Source organism: Solanum verrucosum, unplaced genomic scaffold (genome assembly GCF_900185275.1).
Source record: "Solanum verrucosum unplaced genomic scaffold, falcon-dt-bn FXZP01000092.1, whole genome shotgun sequence".
Taxonomy (NCBI): Eukaryota; Viridiplantae; Streptophyta; class Magnoliopsida; order Solanales; family Solanaceae; genus Solanum; species Solanum verrucosum.
This window is the reverse complement of record NW_026020351.1, coordinates 1,534,315-1,555,855: the sequence shown is the minus strand read 5'-3', so window position 1 is coordinate 1,555,855 and position 21,541 is coordinate 1,534,315. Positions and strand designations below refer to the sequence as shown.

Sequence of the window (21,541 nt, the reverse complement as noted above, 5' to 3'; positions counted from 1 at the left end):
AGTAATGCATGTATTAGTTATGTTTGCATTAATTATACATAGATTATTTTTATGCATTGTTTGGTTTGATGCATTAAAAATAGCATGCATTGCATAAACAATTTTATTTACAAAGATACCCTCCACTAATATGGTGGAAAAGATGTAAAAATAGGTTTTGAGGGGCAATTGAGTCTTTAATTGTACCAATGCATGCATTAAAATCATTGCATTGTTAATACCTAGAAATTCATGGTATTAGTAATACACACCTTAACACACAATAGAGTGTATAATCAATGCAAACATTAGTTATACATAGATTAGAAAAGAGTACCAAACAAAGTACTAGTAATACAAAAGGCTAATTCATGCATTATTTTTCCTGATACACTTTACCAAACGATCCCTTATTAAATCTAAAACTAACTAATTGGTGTTTGAATTTACTTTTTAAAAATAGCATAAAAGGTAAAAGCTAAAAAAATTAATTTGGGAATACCTAACTTTTAACTTATTTTAAAGTCTAAAATAGATGCTTAAAGCATCTTTTATCTTTACCAAGTATCACAAAAAAAATAATCCAAACACCATCTAAGCCATTGTTACCATCAACACATTTTATTGAAAGATATTTATTTTTAAAAAAAAGGTTTAAGGGGTAAGCAAGATGACATGAACCGACGTAAAGATAAATACAACGAGACTTGTGTATCAAATGACCAATTTATACCCATTTCCCTCAAAAAACAAACCGCGAGCAATTGCCATTTCAAAATCCCCGATGAAAATCGACGATATCTCTTCGCCGGAGCTTCACGACGATCTCCGAAATCAACTATGCTCTCAAATCGAGTCATCCATCAAAGATATCGAGAAACATGTACCTGCGACTGCTGCCTTGCCGGATTCCTTCTCCACCTATCTCAGGCGTACCCTCTCTCAACTCAATTCCCTCTCTCCTTTCCCTAATTCCCTTAAACTCCACATCTGGAAACTATCCTACCGCCTTTGGAATGCTTGTGTCGATCTTTCTAATTCCAATGCTGCTGGTATTCAAAAACACCATGAGGAACACGCAAAGCTCCGTCAAGTTTCGGCCGACCTCCTCTTCCTCGCTGCTGATGTCTCCGGCATCCCGTCACCGGCGTTTAAATCCGTATCCTTCTTCTATAAAACCGGTCTTATATGGCATGACCTTCGGAAGTTTGAACTCGCGAACTATTGCTTCGAGAAAGCTTCCGATCTGTTAACTAAAGTTGACATCACTAATGTTTCAGAATATGAAGAGAAAAAGCTTCTGTTAGATCTCAATATTGCTCGATCACGAACGGCTTGGGAAGTCTCTGATAGAAATTTAGCGATTGCTTTATTGAGTCGATCGAAAAACGTGCTCTTCGCTTTTGCGGACAACTATAAATCTTTAGCTAATCAGTATTTAATGTTTGGAAAAGCAATGCTATCGAAAAATGAAGTTTCTGGAGTGAATGAAGCATTGAAACTGATGAATGAAGCACTGGAATTGTGTGAAAGGGGTTTGACAGTTGTTAAGAGGACAGGAGAGACGTTAGCTTTGAAGGAATTGAGATCCAAGACGCTTAGATTTTTGGGGGCATCACATTTGCAGAGAGATGAATTTGAGAGCGTGTTGAAATGTGTAAAGGTCTTGAGAGATGGTGAGAAGGATCAGCATCCGAGTCTTAGTGTGTTGGCAATGAAAGCATGGCTGGGATTGGGGAGGTTCGGGGAAGCGGAGAAGGAGCTAAGAGGAATGGTGGTGGATAAGGGGATTCCTGAAGGTGTTTGGGTATCAGCTGTCGAGTCATACTTTCAAGTTGTAGGGGCTGCTGGTGCACCAGCTGTGAAGGGAGTGTTTTTAGGACTTCTTGGAAGGTGCCATGTAAGTGCTGATGCAGCAATTAGGGTCGTGAATAAGGTAATTGGGGATCCTGCTGGTGGTGGTGAAGAGGCAAGGTTGAGGGCAAAGGTAGTATCGGACCTGGTGTCCGATGATAGGATTCTGACGCTCTTGAATGGAGACGATGCTTCCAAGGAGAGAACAGCTATGCATGCTCTTCTCTGGAACTGGTATGTTCAATCGTGTTCGCTTTCCAACTGAATATTTCTTTCATAGTCTAAGAAGTTATCACGAATTCAAGCAAATTAAAAAACAAGTTGCTTTCTCAATTTAATTCATGCATTACTATCAAAATGTAGCCGAATGATTATTAAGAATTCATATAGTAGACCTCAACTAGTTGGGACAGATTATTAAAAATGGCAAGCTTCTGGTTGCCTATCATTACTGTTTAAAAGTTATCAGAGAATGGACATATATAGAAAAGAATAAAGAAAGCATTCAGCAAACCTTCTTTCTGGTTTTTACGTCATTGCAAATGTATATATAAAGGGCAATGCTTTCGATCAATCATTGGACATCTACTATTGCTTCTTCCACAGTGCAGCAGAACACTTCCGATCAAAAGATCTCCAAACCAGTGCTGATATATTTGAAAAATCTATGCTTTATGTCCCTTCTAACATAGAGAGCAGAAATCTCAGAGCAAAGGGGTTTAGAGTTTTATGTCTCTGCTATATGGGCCTTTCACAGCTTGATCGTGCTCAAGAATACATAAACGAGGCAGAGAAGGTGTGTTCAATAGATTAAGCACATTTGCTTTCATCAACTTGATCTGATAGTTTTTCTTCTTTCACAGCTTGAACCAAATATAGCTAGTGCCTTCCTAAAGGTGTGGATTTTCTCCCCTATCTGAAATCTGTGTATTTAATTGATGCTCCTAATTGTATGGTTATGTGAATCTGAGATATGTATGGATGTTGCAGTTTAAGATCTACCTGCAAAAGAATGAATGCGATGGTGCTATCACTCAGGTGCAGGCATTGCCAAGTTGTCTTGACTTCACCACTGAATTCCTCTCTCTAGCAGCTCATGAAGCTATTGCTTGCCATTGTCTACCAGTTGCTGTTTCTTCTCTGTCACTTCTCTTGAATTTCTACTCCACAGGGAAACAGATGCCAACAACTGAGGTTGTAGTTTTCAGGACTTTAGTCACGATTTTAGCTCAGGATCCTCAGAATGATTCTGATATCCTAAAGCAGATGAAACGAGCTCATTCTCGGCTACGAGAGATGAGTGCTGGGAATTTTTTTGGGAAAGGTGAGATCGGAAGAAGAGAAAGAAATTGGTTTTCAGTGAATGCATGGAATTCGGGGGTTAAAACAGGACAGGAGAACCAATATGCAATTTGTGCAGAGTTCTTTAGATTGGCATCAGAGTTTTATGGTGCTTCAAATGATGAAGAGAAAGAAGGCAACCATGTAATGGTTTGCAAATCACTGATTATGACAGTATCTGCAATAATCTCAGATGAGAAGCTAAAAACTAATACGTTATTGGAAAATGAAGTGAAGGAAGCTATTTCTTTGCTAGACAGAGCAGGAAAGGTAGCCAATTTCAATTATAGGATAGTTCTTTTTCCATTTATTTGCTTGCACTTGCTTCGTTGTTTGTTATTTTAGTTCTTATATATTGGAGATTTCTCAGCCGCCACATAATGGAGCTCTTATGTTTATGATCTCTGAGACGTGGTTTTCTCTAGACTATGATTTTAATTGTAATGTGATGCTTGATGCAGATGTTAATGTCAAGCTCAACAGAATATGACAAATTAGAGGCCATCATTGAGCCTAATTTCTTGTTTGTGTACACTTGGTGTGCTTTTGATCTACATTCAAGGCTTGATGACACGGGAAGCCAACAGCTCCTCCTTATAAAGCGCTTTGCAAACTCAAAATGTTGCAACCCAAAGCATCTACTTCAGATTGCCATTGATGCCTCACAAGGACCAAGCTCGAACCATGAAGTAGCCATCTTTGCATTAAGTACCTGCCTCTCCACACTCCTGGCTTTGCCTTCACCTGATTATGCAAGTGTGGCACTCATAGTGAGGAAACTTGTTAGTCTAAGAAGCATCCATGGAATTGATACTAATGATGATGCAACAATGGAAACTTACAAGCAAGCGTATCGAATAATGGTGGGTTTGAAAGAAGGAGAATATCCGGTTGAAGAAGCAAAATGGCTCTCCATGACAGCATGGAATAGAGCAGCTGTCCCTGTGAGGATGGGGCATATGGATGAAGCAAAAAGGTGGATGTCAATGGGTTTGGAGCTGGCCAATAAAGTCCCAGGAATGCAAACATACAGGTCATGCATGGAAGATTTTATTGCAGGGTTTGAGCAGAAATTATCAGGGGCATGATGATTGTCAAAGCAGATAATTTGTAGACATCCGGACGCTAAATTCTTGTGTGCACACAAGATCATGGATAGATACTGAAGTTAACCACGCATTTATTGTCCATGATTGCAAGACTTTTCTTTTTCCTCCTTTTTGAGCTCTAAAGAGGAAGCATAGCTCCAGTGTGGAACTGAGGAATTATTAAGGAACATTTTAAGGAATGCATCCAAAGAGTTAACTAGGCAAAGGAAAGATTGATTTCAAGTAGAGAAGTGGTAATTTTGTGAATGTTGGGTATAGGGGCTTTACGACTTGTGGAACATATTTACTTCGTTTATCATGTATTTACATGACAAAGTTGAAAGTCAAGATTAGGAGTCAAAGTTAGGGAAAAACTTATTTCACTTGCTATAGTATTTGTGTTGCTTTAATTTGTAAGGTAGATAATTTGTAATTCTCTTGTTTCTGAAAATTAGTGTCTCCTAATAATCTCATTATCACATGTCAATATTTATTTATTTTCTTTGGCATAGGCCTCTACCAAATATGACATGTCAATTCGTTGATAACAAAATGTGGTTACTGCCTTTTCTTTTCTACTTAAAATTAATATATATAAAAGATTCATTTTGTTAGGTGACCTGTATCAACAAATAATAGATGTTACCCTTTTGTTTAGGAATCTGTTATTAGTTTTCTATATTTCAGTCATATGATGAAATACGTAGTTAGTCATCTTTACTATTTAGGACTTCAATAACTGACTCTGTTTAAAGTGAAGGTTGTACGTGAATAAAAATATATTTTTCTTCTATATCTCAAACTTTTATATGGTATCAAGAACTTTTCTTCTCCTCACAGAGTTCTAAGTTTCTTATTACCCACTCACCACCAATGGCACCCTCAGTTCCAATTCTGATGCAACTAACACTACCACCTTTGTTCAATTCAACTCGGTTACCCAACTTCCGATTAGACTTGTTGGCAACCATAACTTCTCACTGTGGAAGGCCCAAGTGTCTGTGCTCATGAGAGGACACAATCTTTATGGCCATCTAAATGGGACTATCTCTGCTTCTGTTGAGACCACCAACAACAACAACCTCACATTTGCCAACCCCGATTATGTTAATTGGTTTTGTCACGACCAGTTAATCCAAAACGCAATTTTAGCATCAGTAGATCCCACTCTTTCTGCCATTGTAGCCGCTGCAACCACAGCCAAAGCAGTCTGGGGTTCCCTCCATATGACATATGCAAATAAGTCACAAACCTGCATATTCAGCTTGCGAGATTGCCTCGATCATCTCAGGAAAGAGAGTCTCCTTGTAACAGACTATCTCAACCAAGTTCGATCACATAACTTGTGACTGCATGAGCTCATGTCACCAATGTCGAACACATTGTCAAGATTCTCACTGGTCTTGGACCAGAATATCACGAAATCTCTGCAGTGATTCGAGCACGTGACACCCCAATTTCATATGCTAAACTGTTTGAAAAGCTTAGCAATCATAAGCTTTTCCTCAAACACAATGATCCGCCTCAATCCACTATAATTACTGTTGTTGTTTTTCAAAAGTCGAGCTCTCAAATGTGGACTAGAGCCACCAACACTAATAGGCGTTCAAACAACTACCAGCAACGTTCTCATCAGGGTCCAATCATCGCACCAATTTGCAAGAAGTCAACTTAGTGTGTCAGTTATGTAACCAACTTGGACATTTGCTCGCGTTTATCGATGTCAGACTCATAACCATTTTTAGGCACAGGCCAACTTTGTTGGACAACATATGCAGCAGTTTTCCCCATGGATTGTCGATTCATGGGATACACATCATGTTGCATTAGATGCCCACAGTCTCAACAACGTTGTTGACTACAATGATCTGGAAGAAATCGCTATTGGAAATGATAATACCATACGAATTTCTCACACCGGTAACACTGATTTATCCCCATCCGATTCTAGCTTTCAATTATCCAATATACTTTGCTCCCCTTTCATTTCCAGTAACTTGATTTCAGTTTCTCAATTTTGTCGTGACAATAAAACATCTATTGAATTCTTTTCATTTTGTTATCTAGTGAAGGAGGTGAGTACGGGGGCACCGTTAGTTCAAGGTCGGAGTAGAGGACGCCTTTATGAGTGGCCGTTAGAAAAATCTTTTTCTTCTTCTTCTTATCAACTTCAATGCAATGTAGCTGTCTTTAGATCTATGGCATCGGCGTTTGGGGCATCCAACATGTTGTACTTTAGATTTGTTTGTAAATAAATTTTTCATTCATGTTAAGAAAGACTCTCTTTCCATTTGTAATTCATGTCAATCAAATCAAAGTCACAGACAATTTTTTTCTACAAATTCTTTACAAAGTTACATGTCTTTCTAAATTATTTACAGTGATTGTGGGGCCCGTCACCAGATTTTTCCGCCGATAGAAAAAGATATCATATTTTGTTTGTTGATCAGTTTTCAAAATACATGTGGCTCCACATGATTCAGTCCAAACACAAAGTTTTAGATGATTTCAAAACACTACATCCATTGCTTGAACGTTGGTTTCGAACAAAAATAATATCTTTTTATACTGAGGGAGGAGGTGAATTTTTGAGTTTAACTTCTTATTTAAAATCTTAGGGCATTGAACACTTAATTTCCCCACCTTATACACCACAAAGAGTTGTTATAGTTGAAAGACGACATCACCATGTTGTCGAGACTGCAAATACTCTAATGCATCAAGCGTCTTTACCAGCCACCTTTTGGAGTTCTGCATGCCATCAAGCTGTTTTTTTCATAAAAAGAATGACAACCCCAAATTTAAACAGATGTCTATACGAGCTTTTATTTCAAGAATCACCAAATTATGACAATGTCAAAAATTTTGATTGTCTATGTTATATGTGGTTAAAACCATATGTACAAAATAAGCTTGATTCAAAATCAAAGCCCTGTGTCTATTTGAGATTTTCAAACAAATATTATTTCCATCATTGTTTTGACCCAATCACCTCCAAAGTTTATCTTTCTAGAGATGTAGTATTTTTTTTTTAAACTAGTAACCCTTTTACCAATATTTTTTCTAATTATAAAACTCAACATTTGAAAATTTCTTGGGATGACTCATATTCGTCAATAGAAATGCACAATGATATCCCAGTAGCTCCACATTGTATTGAACTACCTCAGCCATTATCTATGGGTGCTCAAATATCTCTTTGTTCCTTCCTCAGCGGTGTCGCCAAGCTCAAGTACATCTCCACCTTCTCTCAAAAATCCAACAAGCACCTTTGCTTCTACCTACCCCACTCAATCCACTCCTAGTCCTCTTTCTCCAGTAAAAACTAGTAAGTCACCCATCACCGAAATCTATTGACGTCGGACCTCTACAGTTACCACATATGTCCAAGCCTCTTAACTCCCGCCGCTATCATAACCAAACACCCTTTCTCACCCAATGGTTACCCGTTAAAAAATAAATAGCCTCAAACCCAAGAGCTTTCTTGTCAAAATCAATCCCTCTCCACCAATTCCACGCTCCTTCCGTCAAGCACAACTCTATCCCCAATGGCAAGAAGCAATGAAAGCAGAATATTATGCTTTAATCAGAAACCAGACATGGGATTTGGTCCTTATTGATCCCTCTAGGAATATTGTGGATTGTAAATGGTTGTTTAGAATTAAGCATAAATCTGGTGGAAGCATTCATAGGTATAAAGCTCCCCTAGTAGTCAAAGGCTTCACACAAAGACCTAGGTTACACTATCATTCCACATTCAACCCTATTGTCAAGCTTGCAACAATTCGTTTAGTCTTTGCAATTGCTGCTCAACACTCCTGGCCTATTCATTTGTTAGATGTCAATAATGCCTTTTTGCAAGAAAATCTTGAAAAAGATGTGTATATGAGGCAACCTCCTATTTTTGAGTCCTCTCAACATTCAACATACATTTGCAAGCTCAAAAGGACATATGCGGACTTAAGCAGGCTCCTAGGGCCTGGTACACCGAGCTCAACACCAACTTGACAGGTATTGGGTTTGTTAAATCAAAATCTGACTCATTTTTATTTATCTTTCATAATTTTGTTATTATGTATACATTCTCATATATGTTGATGATATAATTATTACGAGCAGTTTTAGGAAAGTGTCAAGTCTATAATTACACCACTTTCCCTACGATGCTCTCTCAAAAATCTTGGCCTCTTCCATTATTCTTTAGGTATTTAGGTGATATCCACGCCAACTGCCATCTTTTTGTCTCAACAAAAATATTTCATGAATCTTTTAGATAAATTGCATATGAATTATTGCTAGGGTCTTCCAACACCAATGACATCAACCTTCGATGATTCAGAAATTGATTACGTAGCTGACATTTTCCTTTGTAGAAGAGTCATTGGTAAGCTTCACTACATATCCTTCACTAGGCTTGATATCAGATTTGTTGTGAACAAGCTATCTCAATTTATGCATAATAGTGACGTGTCTCACTGAAAAGCTATCAAACGTTTGCTACGCTACTTGAAATACATAAGTACATGGTAGTTTAGCTCAATCACGAACCAACAGGCTGTTTACTTGCTTATTCTGCTCTGATTGGGCTAGAAATCGACAAGATAGAACATCAACAACAGGTTATGTACTATCTCCCTTAGGAACTCACCAATCTCTTGGTCTTCCAAAACCAAAAAGTATGTCTCCCGCTCATTTACGAAAGCCAAGTACCAAGTTGTTGTTGTTGTTTCTGATGTCAATTGGCTAACAAATTTCCTCCGGGAGCTTCACCTATTGTTGATAGTACAATCAACTTGAGCTCATCTCGAAAGAAAACGACAGAACACTTAAGAGTGTTGAAGGAAGAAAACATTATTTCAGATTAAGAGTCGCTGGGTGTTATTTTGTTTGAGGAACAAATTGAATTCGGGCTGCTTCACTTTGATTCAATAAGCGGCCCAACTTCAAATATTGAGTTGTATTTTATTTATACTAGTATATGTATAGGAATTGTATTTACGTTGCACTAGATTTTATCCTTGTATGTGATTATTAGGAGGCTAGTCTCTGAAAATCATTAGGAGTCTACAAAATCTTAAGCAATTGTTGGTTTATAAATAGATCATATTGTATAGCACAATCGATATTCCAGAAAAATATACAAATTTCTTTTTTTATTTTTACATGTTATTGGTTGACGTATCTGGACGCTTCATCCAATACTAAGCATCCACGGTCGTTCAATAGTAATATAACCCAACTAGTGAGTTGGGGTCAAGTCCCAAGGGAGCGGTTTGTAATCGAGAATCAAGAGAAAAGCAAGAACTTCGCTCAAGTCAATTATAGCTAAAGACATATACGAAGAAAAACATGATAAATTAAAGGTTGACACAAGTGTCAAATATCAAAAAGGTTTGTAGTCAACTAGCAACTAAAAACAACAAATAATATGAAAATACGAATATGCAGACGGGATTCTTGGGATGTGATAGGATTATGGGCTAAGATAAACAATCGGGTAATTGCAATTAATAGTAAACCGATGCAAATCGGTGAATAAGCTAGACTTTAGTAGGGGCAAACTTTCTCTCGACAATTTACCCCGAATCAAATTGGTTTCTCTCAAACACCAATAAGCGGCAATGAAGCACCGCCTTCGCTTTAGTCCATTCACTCTCTCGAGTTGAATGTGTGGAAAAAGGGTTAGGATTCACTCTCTCAAGTTGAACCCACGACAACCCAATACCCACATACCATTGAATCAGTAATTTTGGTTTTAAAACCTCTCTCTCGAGCAAGCCAAAAACACGAAGTTAAGATTGTATTTGCAACTACAACCCCATTAAATTCAACCATAATTACTGATCGAAACCACCTTAAACAGAAAATAAACTATTAAGTAACAATACCCAGCAGTTAAATCAACCCATAATCATATAATCACACCCCAAAAATTAGGGTTTTAGCTAGACATAGTGAAAAAATAGAAATCGATACCGAAATGTGTTTCCATCAATTGGGTATGATCGATATTGTCTTTACAAATGTCTAAGATGAAGAATCTTCAACACTCACTTCCAATTACTTAGAAATGGAAATCTTCAACTCTTCAAAGCTAAGGGAAAATGTCTCCAAAAACAGTTCTAAGTTCTAAATCTTGATATTCTAAAATTTCATAAACTGGTTGCTTAATAAACTAAAAATTCAAACAAGTATTTGTAGTTGTCAAAAAGTGTGCTGCGAAGGTCCAATCGGCACAGTTAGTCGGGATCGCCGATCCACTCGGTGATCCGCCCGTTGGTCTGGTTCATCACCTTTCTGCATTGGCCTTCAGCAAATTCAAGTTCTGTAACTTTGGGAGATGAAGTACTGCATCACGGACCTGTTCGGCGACTCGTCGACTGCTCTCTTCTATCGCCGACTTGATTTTCTCCTTCAGGGCTTGGCACATTGGAACATTAGGCGAGGTCAAGGCCATTCAACGACTCGCCCAATGGTTTGGGTGATCCTCAGGCCTTCTTTTCTTCGTTCTTTTAGCTGCCTTGTTCCTTTTTGCTTATTAGTGTCCATGATTTGTGCCTCAATCCAAATACCTGAAATTCAAGGATTTATATCAGTTATTGGCACAAAATATGCATTTGAGGACACTAAATCTATTAAAATAAATCCCTAAATGAGTCCAAATCGTGGACTCATCAGTTATTAGAGCACATTTTGTTGTTCATTATCAGAATTAAAAGTTATCGAACCAACAAAGAAAAATGTGACTTTATATGAATTTGGTAGCTTTATTAAGACTAAATTTTCTAAGCGTTTAATGTTATATAGGAGATTTTTTTCATGAGTCATGTGTTGAGAATCCCCTAAGTCTATTATCCAGAGGTTGGTACCAATAGTAGTAAAACAACAGTCAAAGACATTAGAGATTGAGCATTTACCCACAGAGTTGGCACTAGGATTCGCCTTAGGACCTAAATTTCCCACCTGCATAATAGCATATGGATCATTTTTATACATTGGTCTTCGTGAATCCCTCTAGACCTAGACCTCTAGGTTCATTATCACCAGCAGTCTGTGTGATATTTCCTTCTTCTATTATACCTGCATTTGCTTGCCCACTTCGATAGACTCTCTTTGTCTTAGTAAACTTGAAGGATTGTGGATATCCAACTAGTTTATTACACTCTTGCCCACTCCCATACTCTTTTTGGCTTAGTAAACTTGAAGGATCGTGGATATCCAACTAGTTTATAACACTTCTCCTTTGTGTGTCCCGACTTCTTAGAATAAGAGCAAAAAATGGTGTTCCTTAATATATGTGTTAGCGTAGCTAAAATTTTGATTGTTTCCTTTGTTTCTAGTCCATCTTTGTTGGTTGGCATAAAAGAAATAGATTCAACATTAATGTTAACCTGATTTGCAGAATTTACTCCCCTCTGAGTCTCCTCGTGTAATATAATTGAGTATGTATGTGTTGTAGTAGGAACAACTTCATCATGAGTATGTTTCCCCTTAGGCCACAATAGTTTTCATTCAGTTCTATAAGTAACTGGATCAACTTTTGATCTTTGTTTTTCTTTACATTGTGCGTTTTTGCACCACAATTACAATCACAATGCATATCATAAAAGTATTAAGTACCGTTGTTTGGTCCCAAATTTTCTTCAATCTGTTGATGTCCTAGCAACATCATTGGTTTCTTGAGATATGTTGTTCAACTCTCTCTATAATTGGAACATCTTGGTACCATCTGTTTGTCCATACATTTGTTCAAGTTCATTTCAAAAGTCCTCTGTTGTTTGAGAATAGATCACATATGCCGCTATTTCTTTACTAAGGGAGTTTATAAGCCATGCCAACACCATGTCCTTACACCTCCGCCATTGATCAAACAAAGGCGTGTCTTCTTCAGGCCTCTTACATGTTCCATTAATAAATTCCAATTTATTTTTAACAGAAAGAGAGATTAGTACCCCTCTTCTAATTTTCATAATTGGCTCCATTGAAGTTGATGCTTTTGAGATTCATTCTAGGTGAATCTAAAGGAGTGAGAAAATAGGGATGGTTGCCTTCAACCATCTTGGAAGGTTCAGAGCTTTTGGATCTACTAACGCCAATGGTTTCTCCCATGATGGATATTTTTGGTATAGAGGGAATTAAGTGTGAGAATCGGTTTTTAGATTCACGACTCTTGATATCATAACTTGACTTTTTAGATATACAATTTTTTTGCTTTTTACATCTATCGCTGCCTGCTTCACCAACTGTTTTCTGTGACAAGGCTAGCACCACCTACATTTGTGCGAATCTTGTTTTTCACAATATGATGAAGCATATAGTCATTGACATTCATTTTGTTCGTGAGCAAGTTCAGCAGAAGGCACTTGAGGTTTGTCACATTCCCTCAGCTTATCAAGTAATTCATGTCCGCACCAAGCCTCTTTCCCGTACAACTTTTCAGCGCCCTTTTCACAAGTTGGGTCTTATCCAGTCACCCCCAACTTCCGGGGGCGGGGAGGGGGGGGGGGGGGGTTATTAACAGATAATATTATCCTTTTATTTAGGAGACTGCTATTAGTTTTCTATATTTCAGTCATATGATGATATACATAGTTAGTCATCTTTACTATTTAGGACTTTAATAGTTTCTTGTATTCGGTTTTAATTTATTTAATTATTTTAGTCTGTCTAGAAAAAAATAATTTTTTTAATTAATTATTCATTTCAAATTTTCGTATGACCTATTTAAAATCATAAAATTTAAAAACATTTTGATATATTTGACATATATTTAATTTAAAATCACAAAATTTAAAAATATTTTATATGCTGTCAAATTAGGTGTATGTTAAAATAGACAGAACAAATAAATTTGGCGTTATAAATGGCGGCACATCTTATCGTCTCTCTTCCTTGGGAAATCTCAAACATCTTTTGCTTCTTTATCTGATGATGGAGTCTCTTTCTATAGGCATTTCAACTTGTTTACTTGTCAAAAAACACCCACAATCCCTCACATCCTCACCCAAATTCAGATGTTCTCCCACCCTCCTCTGCAATTCAATCCAATTGAATTCCCCTAAAACCAGAAATCTCTCTCCCGTTTTACAAACTGAAACCCCAATTCATCTTATCTCTCACAAATTCTACTTATCTTTTCTTTCTATGACTCTTTCTTTTCCTCTTACTTCCTTTGCCTCCTCTGAAACTACAATACCCACTTCAACTAAACTCAACTTAGAAGCAATATTGGTCTCTATTGATGATTTTTTCACCAAGTATCCATTCTTTGTTGCTGGGGTTTCCTTTATCTGGCTTGTTGTTATACCATTAGCAGAAGAGTACTTGCAAAAGTATAAGTTCATCTCTGCCGTTGATGCATTTGCAAAGCTTCGTGATGACCCCACTTCCCAACTTTTAGATATTCGTGATAACAAGAGCTTAGCTTATTTGCCTTCTCCCAGTTTGAGAATGTTTAATAAGAGTGAGATGCAGGTTGAGTTCCGCCAAGGAGATGAAGATGCCTTTGTCAAGAGTGTCTTTCAGAAATTCAACGACCCACAAAATACTACGCTTTGTGTTATAGACAAGTAAGTGTATGTGACAATCTTGCATTCATTCTTCACTATATCTTGTTGTTGGTTTTTTGCTTCTGATATGGTCAGCTCAAAATGGTCTTCTCAGACTTCATGTAATTATCATACATGTAAACATAACTAGTTCACGGATTATTATGATAAGAGAGTAGTATGTATTTTGATTCTTTAGTTGCACATTTGGCATCATATGTTGTACACTATACCAATAAATATACACAAAGTAAAGGGGCCAAACTAAGCAGCCTGTTTCTAACTTTGAGTCCTCCACTCCAGGTTTTTTCTTATTACAGATAGCACAGTTGAACTATCTAATTAATGGACTAGCTTCACTAAGACTTGTTGGTCTTCTATAGCAATTTTCGAACCATTCCATTCATTGTGTACTTCTCCACCTATAATGAGTTCACAGTGAAGCATTTGACTGATGATATAATTTTTCCAGTGGCAAAATGGTTGACCTTTTCTTATGCAGCTTTTTACTGTCCATGTTCTCCCTACATATATATTAGCTGCTTTGGCATAGTACAGATGTGGCAAGCTTTTGTGCAATATCCATTTGATTTAATTTTTGGCTCATAGTGAAAGATATAAAAATTATTAATAATATTCTCTATTTACTTATAATTAGATTCTTCCTGTTTGGAATCAAACATCTTTCGTTCCATAATTATATGTGTTGTGTTTTGGGAGGGGGGGGGGGGGGGGGGGGGGGTCTATCTCTGGTGCATAATGTGTGTGACTGTGTCTCTCTTGTTTATTTTGAGTCATTTATAGAGTACACACATGTAGAGAGACCGGGAAGAGTAGTTGTGAGTCCACCCTTATTGTTATATTTGCCAAATAATCTTGCAAAGTTCTCTTGTGATCCTTCTCAACATTATCAAATAACTCTCTTTTGTGTGCAAGTGGCAAGTGTTATTTTTGCAGGCACGAGGTGCCTGCTAATTGTCTTGAATGCCATTGTTATAAAATGTTCTAAAAAAAGCGAATTGTTATTGTTAAGTAATATATTCTATAGTGTCAACTTATCATTACCTTTATGGTTAGTCGAGCAAGTCATGTATAGATTTGGATTTGCTCCAATGTCTCTCCTTATGTCTGTTTATGACTGTAGCAATCCGGCTATATTACTAGGTTGAGAAGGATGTTTGCGCCTATCCCCTCTGCATGCCATGAGGCTGTCAACACAGTCAAGTAATATGTAGATGCAGGAGGGGTGGGTGAAGCTGCGATTGGGATGCTTCCTGGTTGTCCAAGTAATGGCAGGTGTAGATGCCCTTTCCACCTAAATTTTTTCCTTTTTAAGTTGCCTCACCTTCTATCTGATGATTTCCTTAGGGGGGTAATGAGGCTTTTTGCTTACCAAGATGGCAGCCTAAGTAGCTTTATAGCTGTGTTGTACAATCAGATAGCTACTGCAAAGAAGAAGAGAGAATAGTGTCGTTTCCCCCTTAATGAGCATGTATTTGTTGAATGTCTCTCACTTACTGAGAATTGCCTTTATGGCCTCTGCTCTGACAAACAGTGGATTCTTCTAAAGGTAGCTGCTGTAATAGCAGATAGTGACAAGTAACACTTGGCAATTTGAGTAGTTCAAAGAGTTTGACAGATATCTTTCTTTGATGTGGAAGGTAGTTTTGATGGGAACTCGATTAAAGTGGCTGAACTATTGGTGAAAAATGGTCTCAAAGAGGCTTATGCTATCCGAGGTGGGATAAGAGGCAAGAAAGGATGGCAGGTATTTCTTCCTTTCTTCCAAGTAGTTTGAGTTGGGATGATTTATCTCTTCATTCATGTTCAACTGTATCATTTTCTGTAACTTAGCTTGCAAATGATCTGCCTATATGTATTCTTGCGAATAATTCTGTCGTTTCTCAAATGATAAGAGACTCAGATAGTTTTGGGGTCGTGATTACTGCATCGACCTGGCCTAATTGACAATCTAATAAGTGTTTCCTTGGGTACTTTCTTTATGTTGCTGGTCTTGGAATGAAATCAGAAGCACAATGTTTTTAGTTATCAGAAACTCTGCACAGATAATTTCATCTTGGTCAGTTAAAATGCTTATTTTTACTTTGCAGGAGATCCAAGAAACCCTTCTCCCTCCATCTGTTCATATTTATCCCAAGAAGAAGGATAAAGGGTTGCAACCACAAGGCAGCAATAATGGGGTGATTCAAGCAAATGAAAGTAATAGTCAATCTCCATCTGCTATAGGTGTGACCCAAGTTGAGCAGATAAGCAATGGTCCCGTTAAGCACTCTGCTGACTCACTCTCAGCAATAAAATGTGGTCCTAGGTCATCATCCCCATATCCAAATGTATGATCTCTCTCTCTATCTCCATCTCTTGCACACATATAAGTGAACACTGTCCCACCTTGATTACACGACCATGACCATGAGCAAGTGTCTGAGATTGCAAAGCTATTAAATGACTATCTTTATTCCTTACTACACCACAGGAGTAGTGGAAGGGTGTGAGATTGCAAAGCTATTAAATGATTATCTTTACTCCTTACTACACACCACAGGAGTAGTGGAAGGGCGTGAGATTGCAAAGCTATTAAATGACTATCTTTATTCCTTAACACACCTTAGGAGTAGTGGAAGGGTGTTTGGGACGATTCTTGAATATATCTACGTGCCACTTGCTTCTTCAGTATCCAAGTTTGCTGTCTCATAGGCGCACTGTGATGGAGTCATTTTATGCTTTAGTCTGTGGTTCTCTTTTTGGAAGTCTGGCACAAATCCCAATTGATCTAAACTCTTTCTCGAAAATTATCACCTGACCACCGTGCATTCCACGGTAGGCAGCAGTTTGACAGTGCCAAACTAACCAAAGTGGAACACTTAATTCTTGTGTCTCCTTTCCTTCTTTGTTTTGTTACTGTCAGTCAGTTTAGGTCATGTGCTAATGCTAAGAATGGTTCTGCATAGCTTCTTTTTATCTGTCCTCTTTGCTCAGAACCATCAAAATGCTTTTTGCCGGGAACAACTTTAGGCTCGTGAAATATTGACTCTATTTGTTTATCTATCTTGCAGTATCCAAATTTGAAGCCCCCATCGTCCCCTTCTCCTTCAAAGCCTCAAAATTGATGGTAGTTGCATGTCGTTCCTTTGATGCCTCCTATCTCATCGATCATGTGAATGGTGTAATATTAGCCATGTCTCAACTGCAGCTTGACATCAATATGTTTCTGAAGAGAGTATGACTGACACACACTGAAAAACCAAAGCAAATGATGTCTGCTTTGATTTTTCCTTGATCCACCATGGAATGCAGAATAACTTCTATAGTCCAGTTTTGGGCATTGCTAAACTTTTCACTTTTAGTGTATGTGTTGAACAAGAATTTTTAGCTAGCTCTTTTGTAGCAAGCTCTGTTACCAAATCACTGCCTATTAAGTCTCTGAAATGTCCTTTTCCCACCCACATCCCAGGGATTGTAGATGATTGATTGATGATCTGCTTGTAACACTGAGAGAAACTGGTGTTCCTGAGCAAATGACTAAGTAAATGTATTTGGAATCGCCGGATTATCCTTATGCCCTAATGTCTATTGCCTCTGATTTGGAATTTGTTTTTCCAAGTTGAAGAGAAGATGACGAACACAAAATATAAATAGCTTCCTAACTCTGTTACGTGATAAGCGAAACATGTGAATTGGTTTAGTTTAATTATCTCATAACTCTATCCAAATACTTTGGGAATTTTCATAGCTATACATGTTCTTGGCGGCAACCTATACCCTCAAATTACTCGGATAACTAGAACAAACCAATGTGAGAGGAGGAGGAGGAGGAGGAGGAGGAGGAGGAGGAGGAGGAGGAGGAACCATGAACTCTTGTTGCAGTAGAACCTTCAAAAAGTTTTGTACACAAATCTTGAAAGAGCAGAGGTAAACATCAATATACTCCCCAAAAAAATATTGTAAAATTATGAAAACTTACTTGTTCAAAGAGGAAAAAATTGATGTTTGATTAAGAAAAGAGAGGGAGAGAACAAAGTTGTGCTAAGAGAAAGAAAAGCGACGACTAATTATTTTAAAGCATATTAAATAAGTCTGAATGATATATATTAAGACTCTCCTGGTGATATGATTCATTAAGATCTTTCCAGATCCATTAAGAGGCTTCTTTTGAAAAGAAACAAATGGATTTAATGGATGGAATCTGAATGATTAAGATTTGAATCTTAAAATCTAAACACACTTAATGGGATGAATCTAAATGATTAAGATTCATACCTCTGTTAAGTGCAAACAAATGAGGCCTATGAGACCTCCTTAATGCTATCACATCTCATTTTAGCGTACCTCTCACATCATTAAATAAGCATTAGACCATATCTAACATCTCTCTATTTTACTCTCCACTCTCTATATTTGGAGAGTAAAATAGAGAATTGAGTCTCTATAATACGTCTCCAATCTTACCCTCTATTTCTATATATATAGAGAGAGAGTTCTTTATTATTATTTTTTGGAAAACTTTCACATAGCAAACATAAATTTATATTTGTTTGTTATAACTATAGTTTGCATAATTGCGCTCCATAACAAATTTTATGTTTGTTATGGAGTTTTTGATTTGTATAATTCGCTAGATACATCCAATTTTATACAAATTGTCAGTTTTGTATAAATTCATTTATACATTGCATTTGTATAATAAAATATGTATTTGTATAGTTATAAGTGTATAGGACGAAAATATATGTATTTGTATTTGTATATACACTATTCTCTCGTTTTATACAAACACAAACACATTTTATACATTTTATACCGAAATGTATAAAATGGCTAATTGTATACCGAAAATGGCTAATTGTATACCGAATCAGATGTCAAAAAAATGGGATGTTTGCTGCGAATTACAAATAAAATAAACTATGACTATAACATTTAATTTGAATTAATAGCTTGTTATTTCATACAATTTTCCCTTATTTTTTTCACAATCAATTCCAATTTATTTCTCTAATTTACTTCTTTAAAAAAATCTTTTTTTCTCTTCTCAATATTACTAGTTATTAGGTTCCCGCGCCAGCGCGGGCCCAATGTATATTACTTCCTCCGTCTCATTTTATGTGAGGTAGTTTGATTCGCCACGGAGTTTAAAAAAGAAATGAAGACTTTTAAAATTTGTGGTCCAAAATGAATGATATAAATTTGTATGACTGTAAATTATTTCATTAAGGGTAAAATAAATATTTTATAATCAAATTATTACTTAATATAGAAATGTGACATTCTTTTGGGACTGACTAAAAAGGAAAGTAAATAACATAAATTGGGAGTAGTTCTTTGTTTCAATTTATGTGACACCGATGAAATTTGGAGAGTTATATAATTTTTTGTATGTGATTTTGTTCAATATATTTTGAAGTTGTTAATTTATTGTGATTTATAGCACTTCTTATATCATTTTCAAATAATATATATTACTCTTTCTGTTCCATTTTATGTGACGTAGGTACTTTTACGAAACTCAACTAAATTTCTTATATGATTCTTAAATATTTTTAGTTGTTATTTTACTTTAATTTACGTTACTTTTTATGTTATTTTCAAACAAACTTCTTTTGTTTCAATATGGAATTAAAGAATCAATAAAATTTCTTTTATGATTTTTAATTATGTTTTTTTAATATCTTATATTATTACATTGTGATTTTAAGTACTTTTTATGTAATTTTTAAATCTAGAACAAATTAAAAGAAAAACAAGGAAAAATTTAAATGAAGAAAGTACAAAAAATTTCAAATAATCATATTTCTATATTAAAATGTTAAAAACTTTAAAACTCCACATATATGCAGAAAATCATATACGGAAGACAAAATAATTTTTAAAATATATATTAAAGCTCTTTCTAATAATATCACATATTTATTTTATTTTTCAAATAATATATATTTCTCACTCAATCTCAATTACGCAGTACATATGAAATTTCGAGAGTTAATCAAATTCTTAGTACTATTTTAAACTATATTTTAGTACTATTTATATAATTTTCAAATAATATATGTTACTCACTCTATTATATTATGCAATACATGTGAAATTTCAAGAATTAACCAAAATTTCAATATTTTAAATTGATTTTTAGTACTATTTTTGTAGTAAATAGAGGAAGTTGAAGAAGAAGGGCAAATCGGTCAATTGACTGACTAACCCTAAGCTCCTAAACATTCTCACTTCTAAATGGAAGCACGGGCACAATATCCGTTAAATTGTTAATTATTATGATTTATAATATTTTTTACATTATTTTCAAATAATATATGTTATGTATTTTTAAATACTTTAAGTTGTGATTAATAATATTCTTAACGTAATTTCAAATAATATATGTTACTCCATTTGTCCCAATTTATGTGACACATGTGAAGTTTTGAGAGTTAATATGTTTTTCAAATATTGTAAGTTGTTAACTATTGTGGTTTATGGTATTCTTAATGTAATTTTGCAAATAATATATGTTATTCCCTTCGTCTTAATTATACAATTCGCGTAAAATTTTGAGAGTTAATCGAATTTGTAATATTTTAAATTTATTTTTTAGTACTATTTAAAAAGGAAAAAATTAAAATATTACTATATAAGAAGAGTAGTAATTATATAGTAATTTTTCAAATAATATATGTTATTCCCTTCGTCTTAATTATAGAATTCGCGTAAAATTTTGAGAGTTAATCGAATTTGTGATATTTTAAATTTATTTTTAAGTACTATTTAAAAAGGAAAAAATTAAAATATAATGAAAGAGGAGTGTATAAAAGTAGGTGGGTCATATTTGTGATAGGTGGGCCATCTTCAAAAACCAAATGTAAAAGTAGGTGGGCCATCTTGGTGCCACGTGTCGAAAGAAGAGTGAATTTTATTCACTCTTCTTATATTTATATATATATATATATATATTACTATTATATTATATATAGTAATATATATGATATATGATTTAAATAAAATAAAAGTAGGTGGGCCATGGTGCTTTATTCACTCTTCTTATATAGTAATATATATATATTACTATTATATTATATATAGTAATATATATGATATATGATTTAAATAAAATAAAAGTAGGTGGGCCATGGTGCCACGTGTCGAAAGAAGAGTGAATTTTATTCACTCTTCTTATATAGTAAAGTAATATTATGATTTATGTTTCATTTTTATTTCCATATTTCATAATATACATCATTTTTTCCCCAAATAATCACCCTATATCGAACCTTCAACCTATCAATTGTTAATAAATGTGCTCAACCATTTAGATCATCTCCAATTCACCTCTATTTTACTCTCAATTCTCTATATTTGAAGTGTAAAATAGAGAATGATAGTCCAACCCCTCTTTATTTTAGTCTCTATTCTTCATTTTTAGAGAGGTGAATAGTAGTACTCCAAATTTGGAGAACTACTATTCACACTCTCTATTTTACTTTTTTTTTCTTTTTCTATTAGGCATAATACATAAACATGACATTTAAGTTGACGTCAGTTGGCAACCATAACCTTTAGCTTTGGGTGTGCACACTTAGGCACTTAAACTTATATAAAATTGAACAAATAGACACATTAGTCCTACATGACACCTTACATGGCAATTTTGTGTCCGACATGGCGTCCTACGTTTATTATGCTATGTAGGACATGCGTGTCTACTTGTTCAATTTTAATCAAGTT

At 35.5% G+C, this 21,541-nt stretch overlaps 2 protein-coding genes across 2 annotated transcripts; both read left to right on the top strand.

The window, feature by feature from the left end:
- Positions 1-750: 750 nt before the first annotated feature.
- On the top strand, positions 751-4,262 carry LOC125837512 (TPR repeat-containing protein ZIP4). Its single transcript, XM_049516616.1, has 5 exons — positions 751-2,067; positions 2,440-2,629; positions 2,697-2,729; positions 2,824-3,444; positions 3,636-4,262. Exons 1-5 carry the CDS (start codon positions 764-766, stop codon positions 4,260-4,262), a joined length of 2,775 nt encoding a protein of 924 aa, XP_049372573.1. The 5' UTR covers positions 751-763.
- A 1,007-nt stretch (positions 4,263-5,269) lies between these two features.
- Positions 5,270-17,274, top strand: LOC125837501 (uncharacterized). Its single transcript, XM_049516604.1, has 6 exons — positions 5,270-5,569; positions 5,653-5,893; positions 13,267-13,831; positions 15,476-15,578; positions 15,922-16,161; positions 16,885-17,274. Exons 1-6 carry the CDS (start codon positions 5,270-5,272, stop codon positions 16,936-16,938), a joined length of 1,503 nt encoding a protein of 500 aa, XP_049372561.1. The 3' UTR covers positions 16,939-17,274.
- The last annotated feature ends 4,267 nt before the right edge of the window (positions 17,275-21,541 follow it).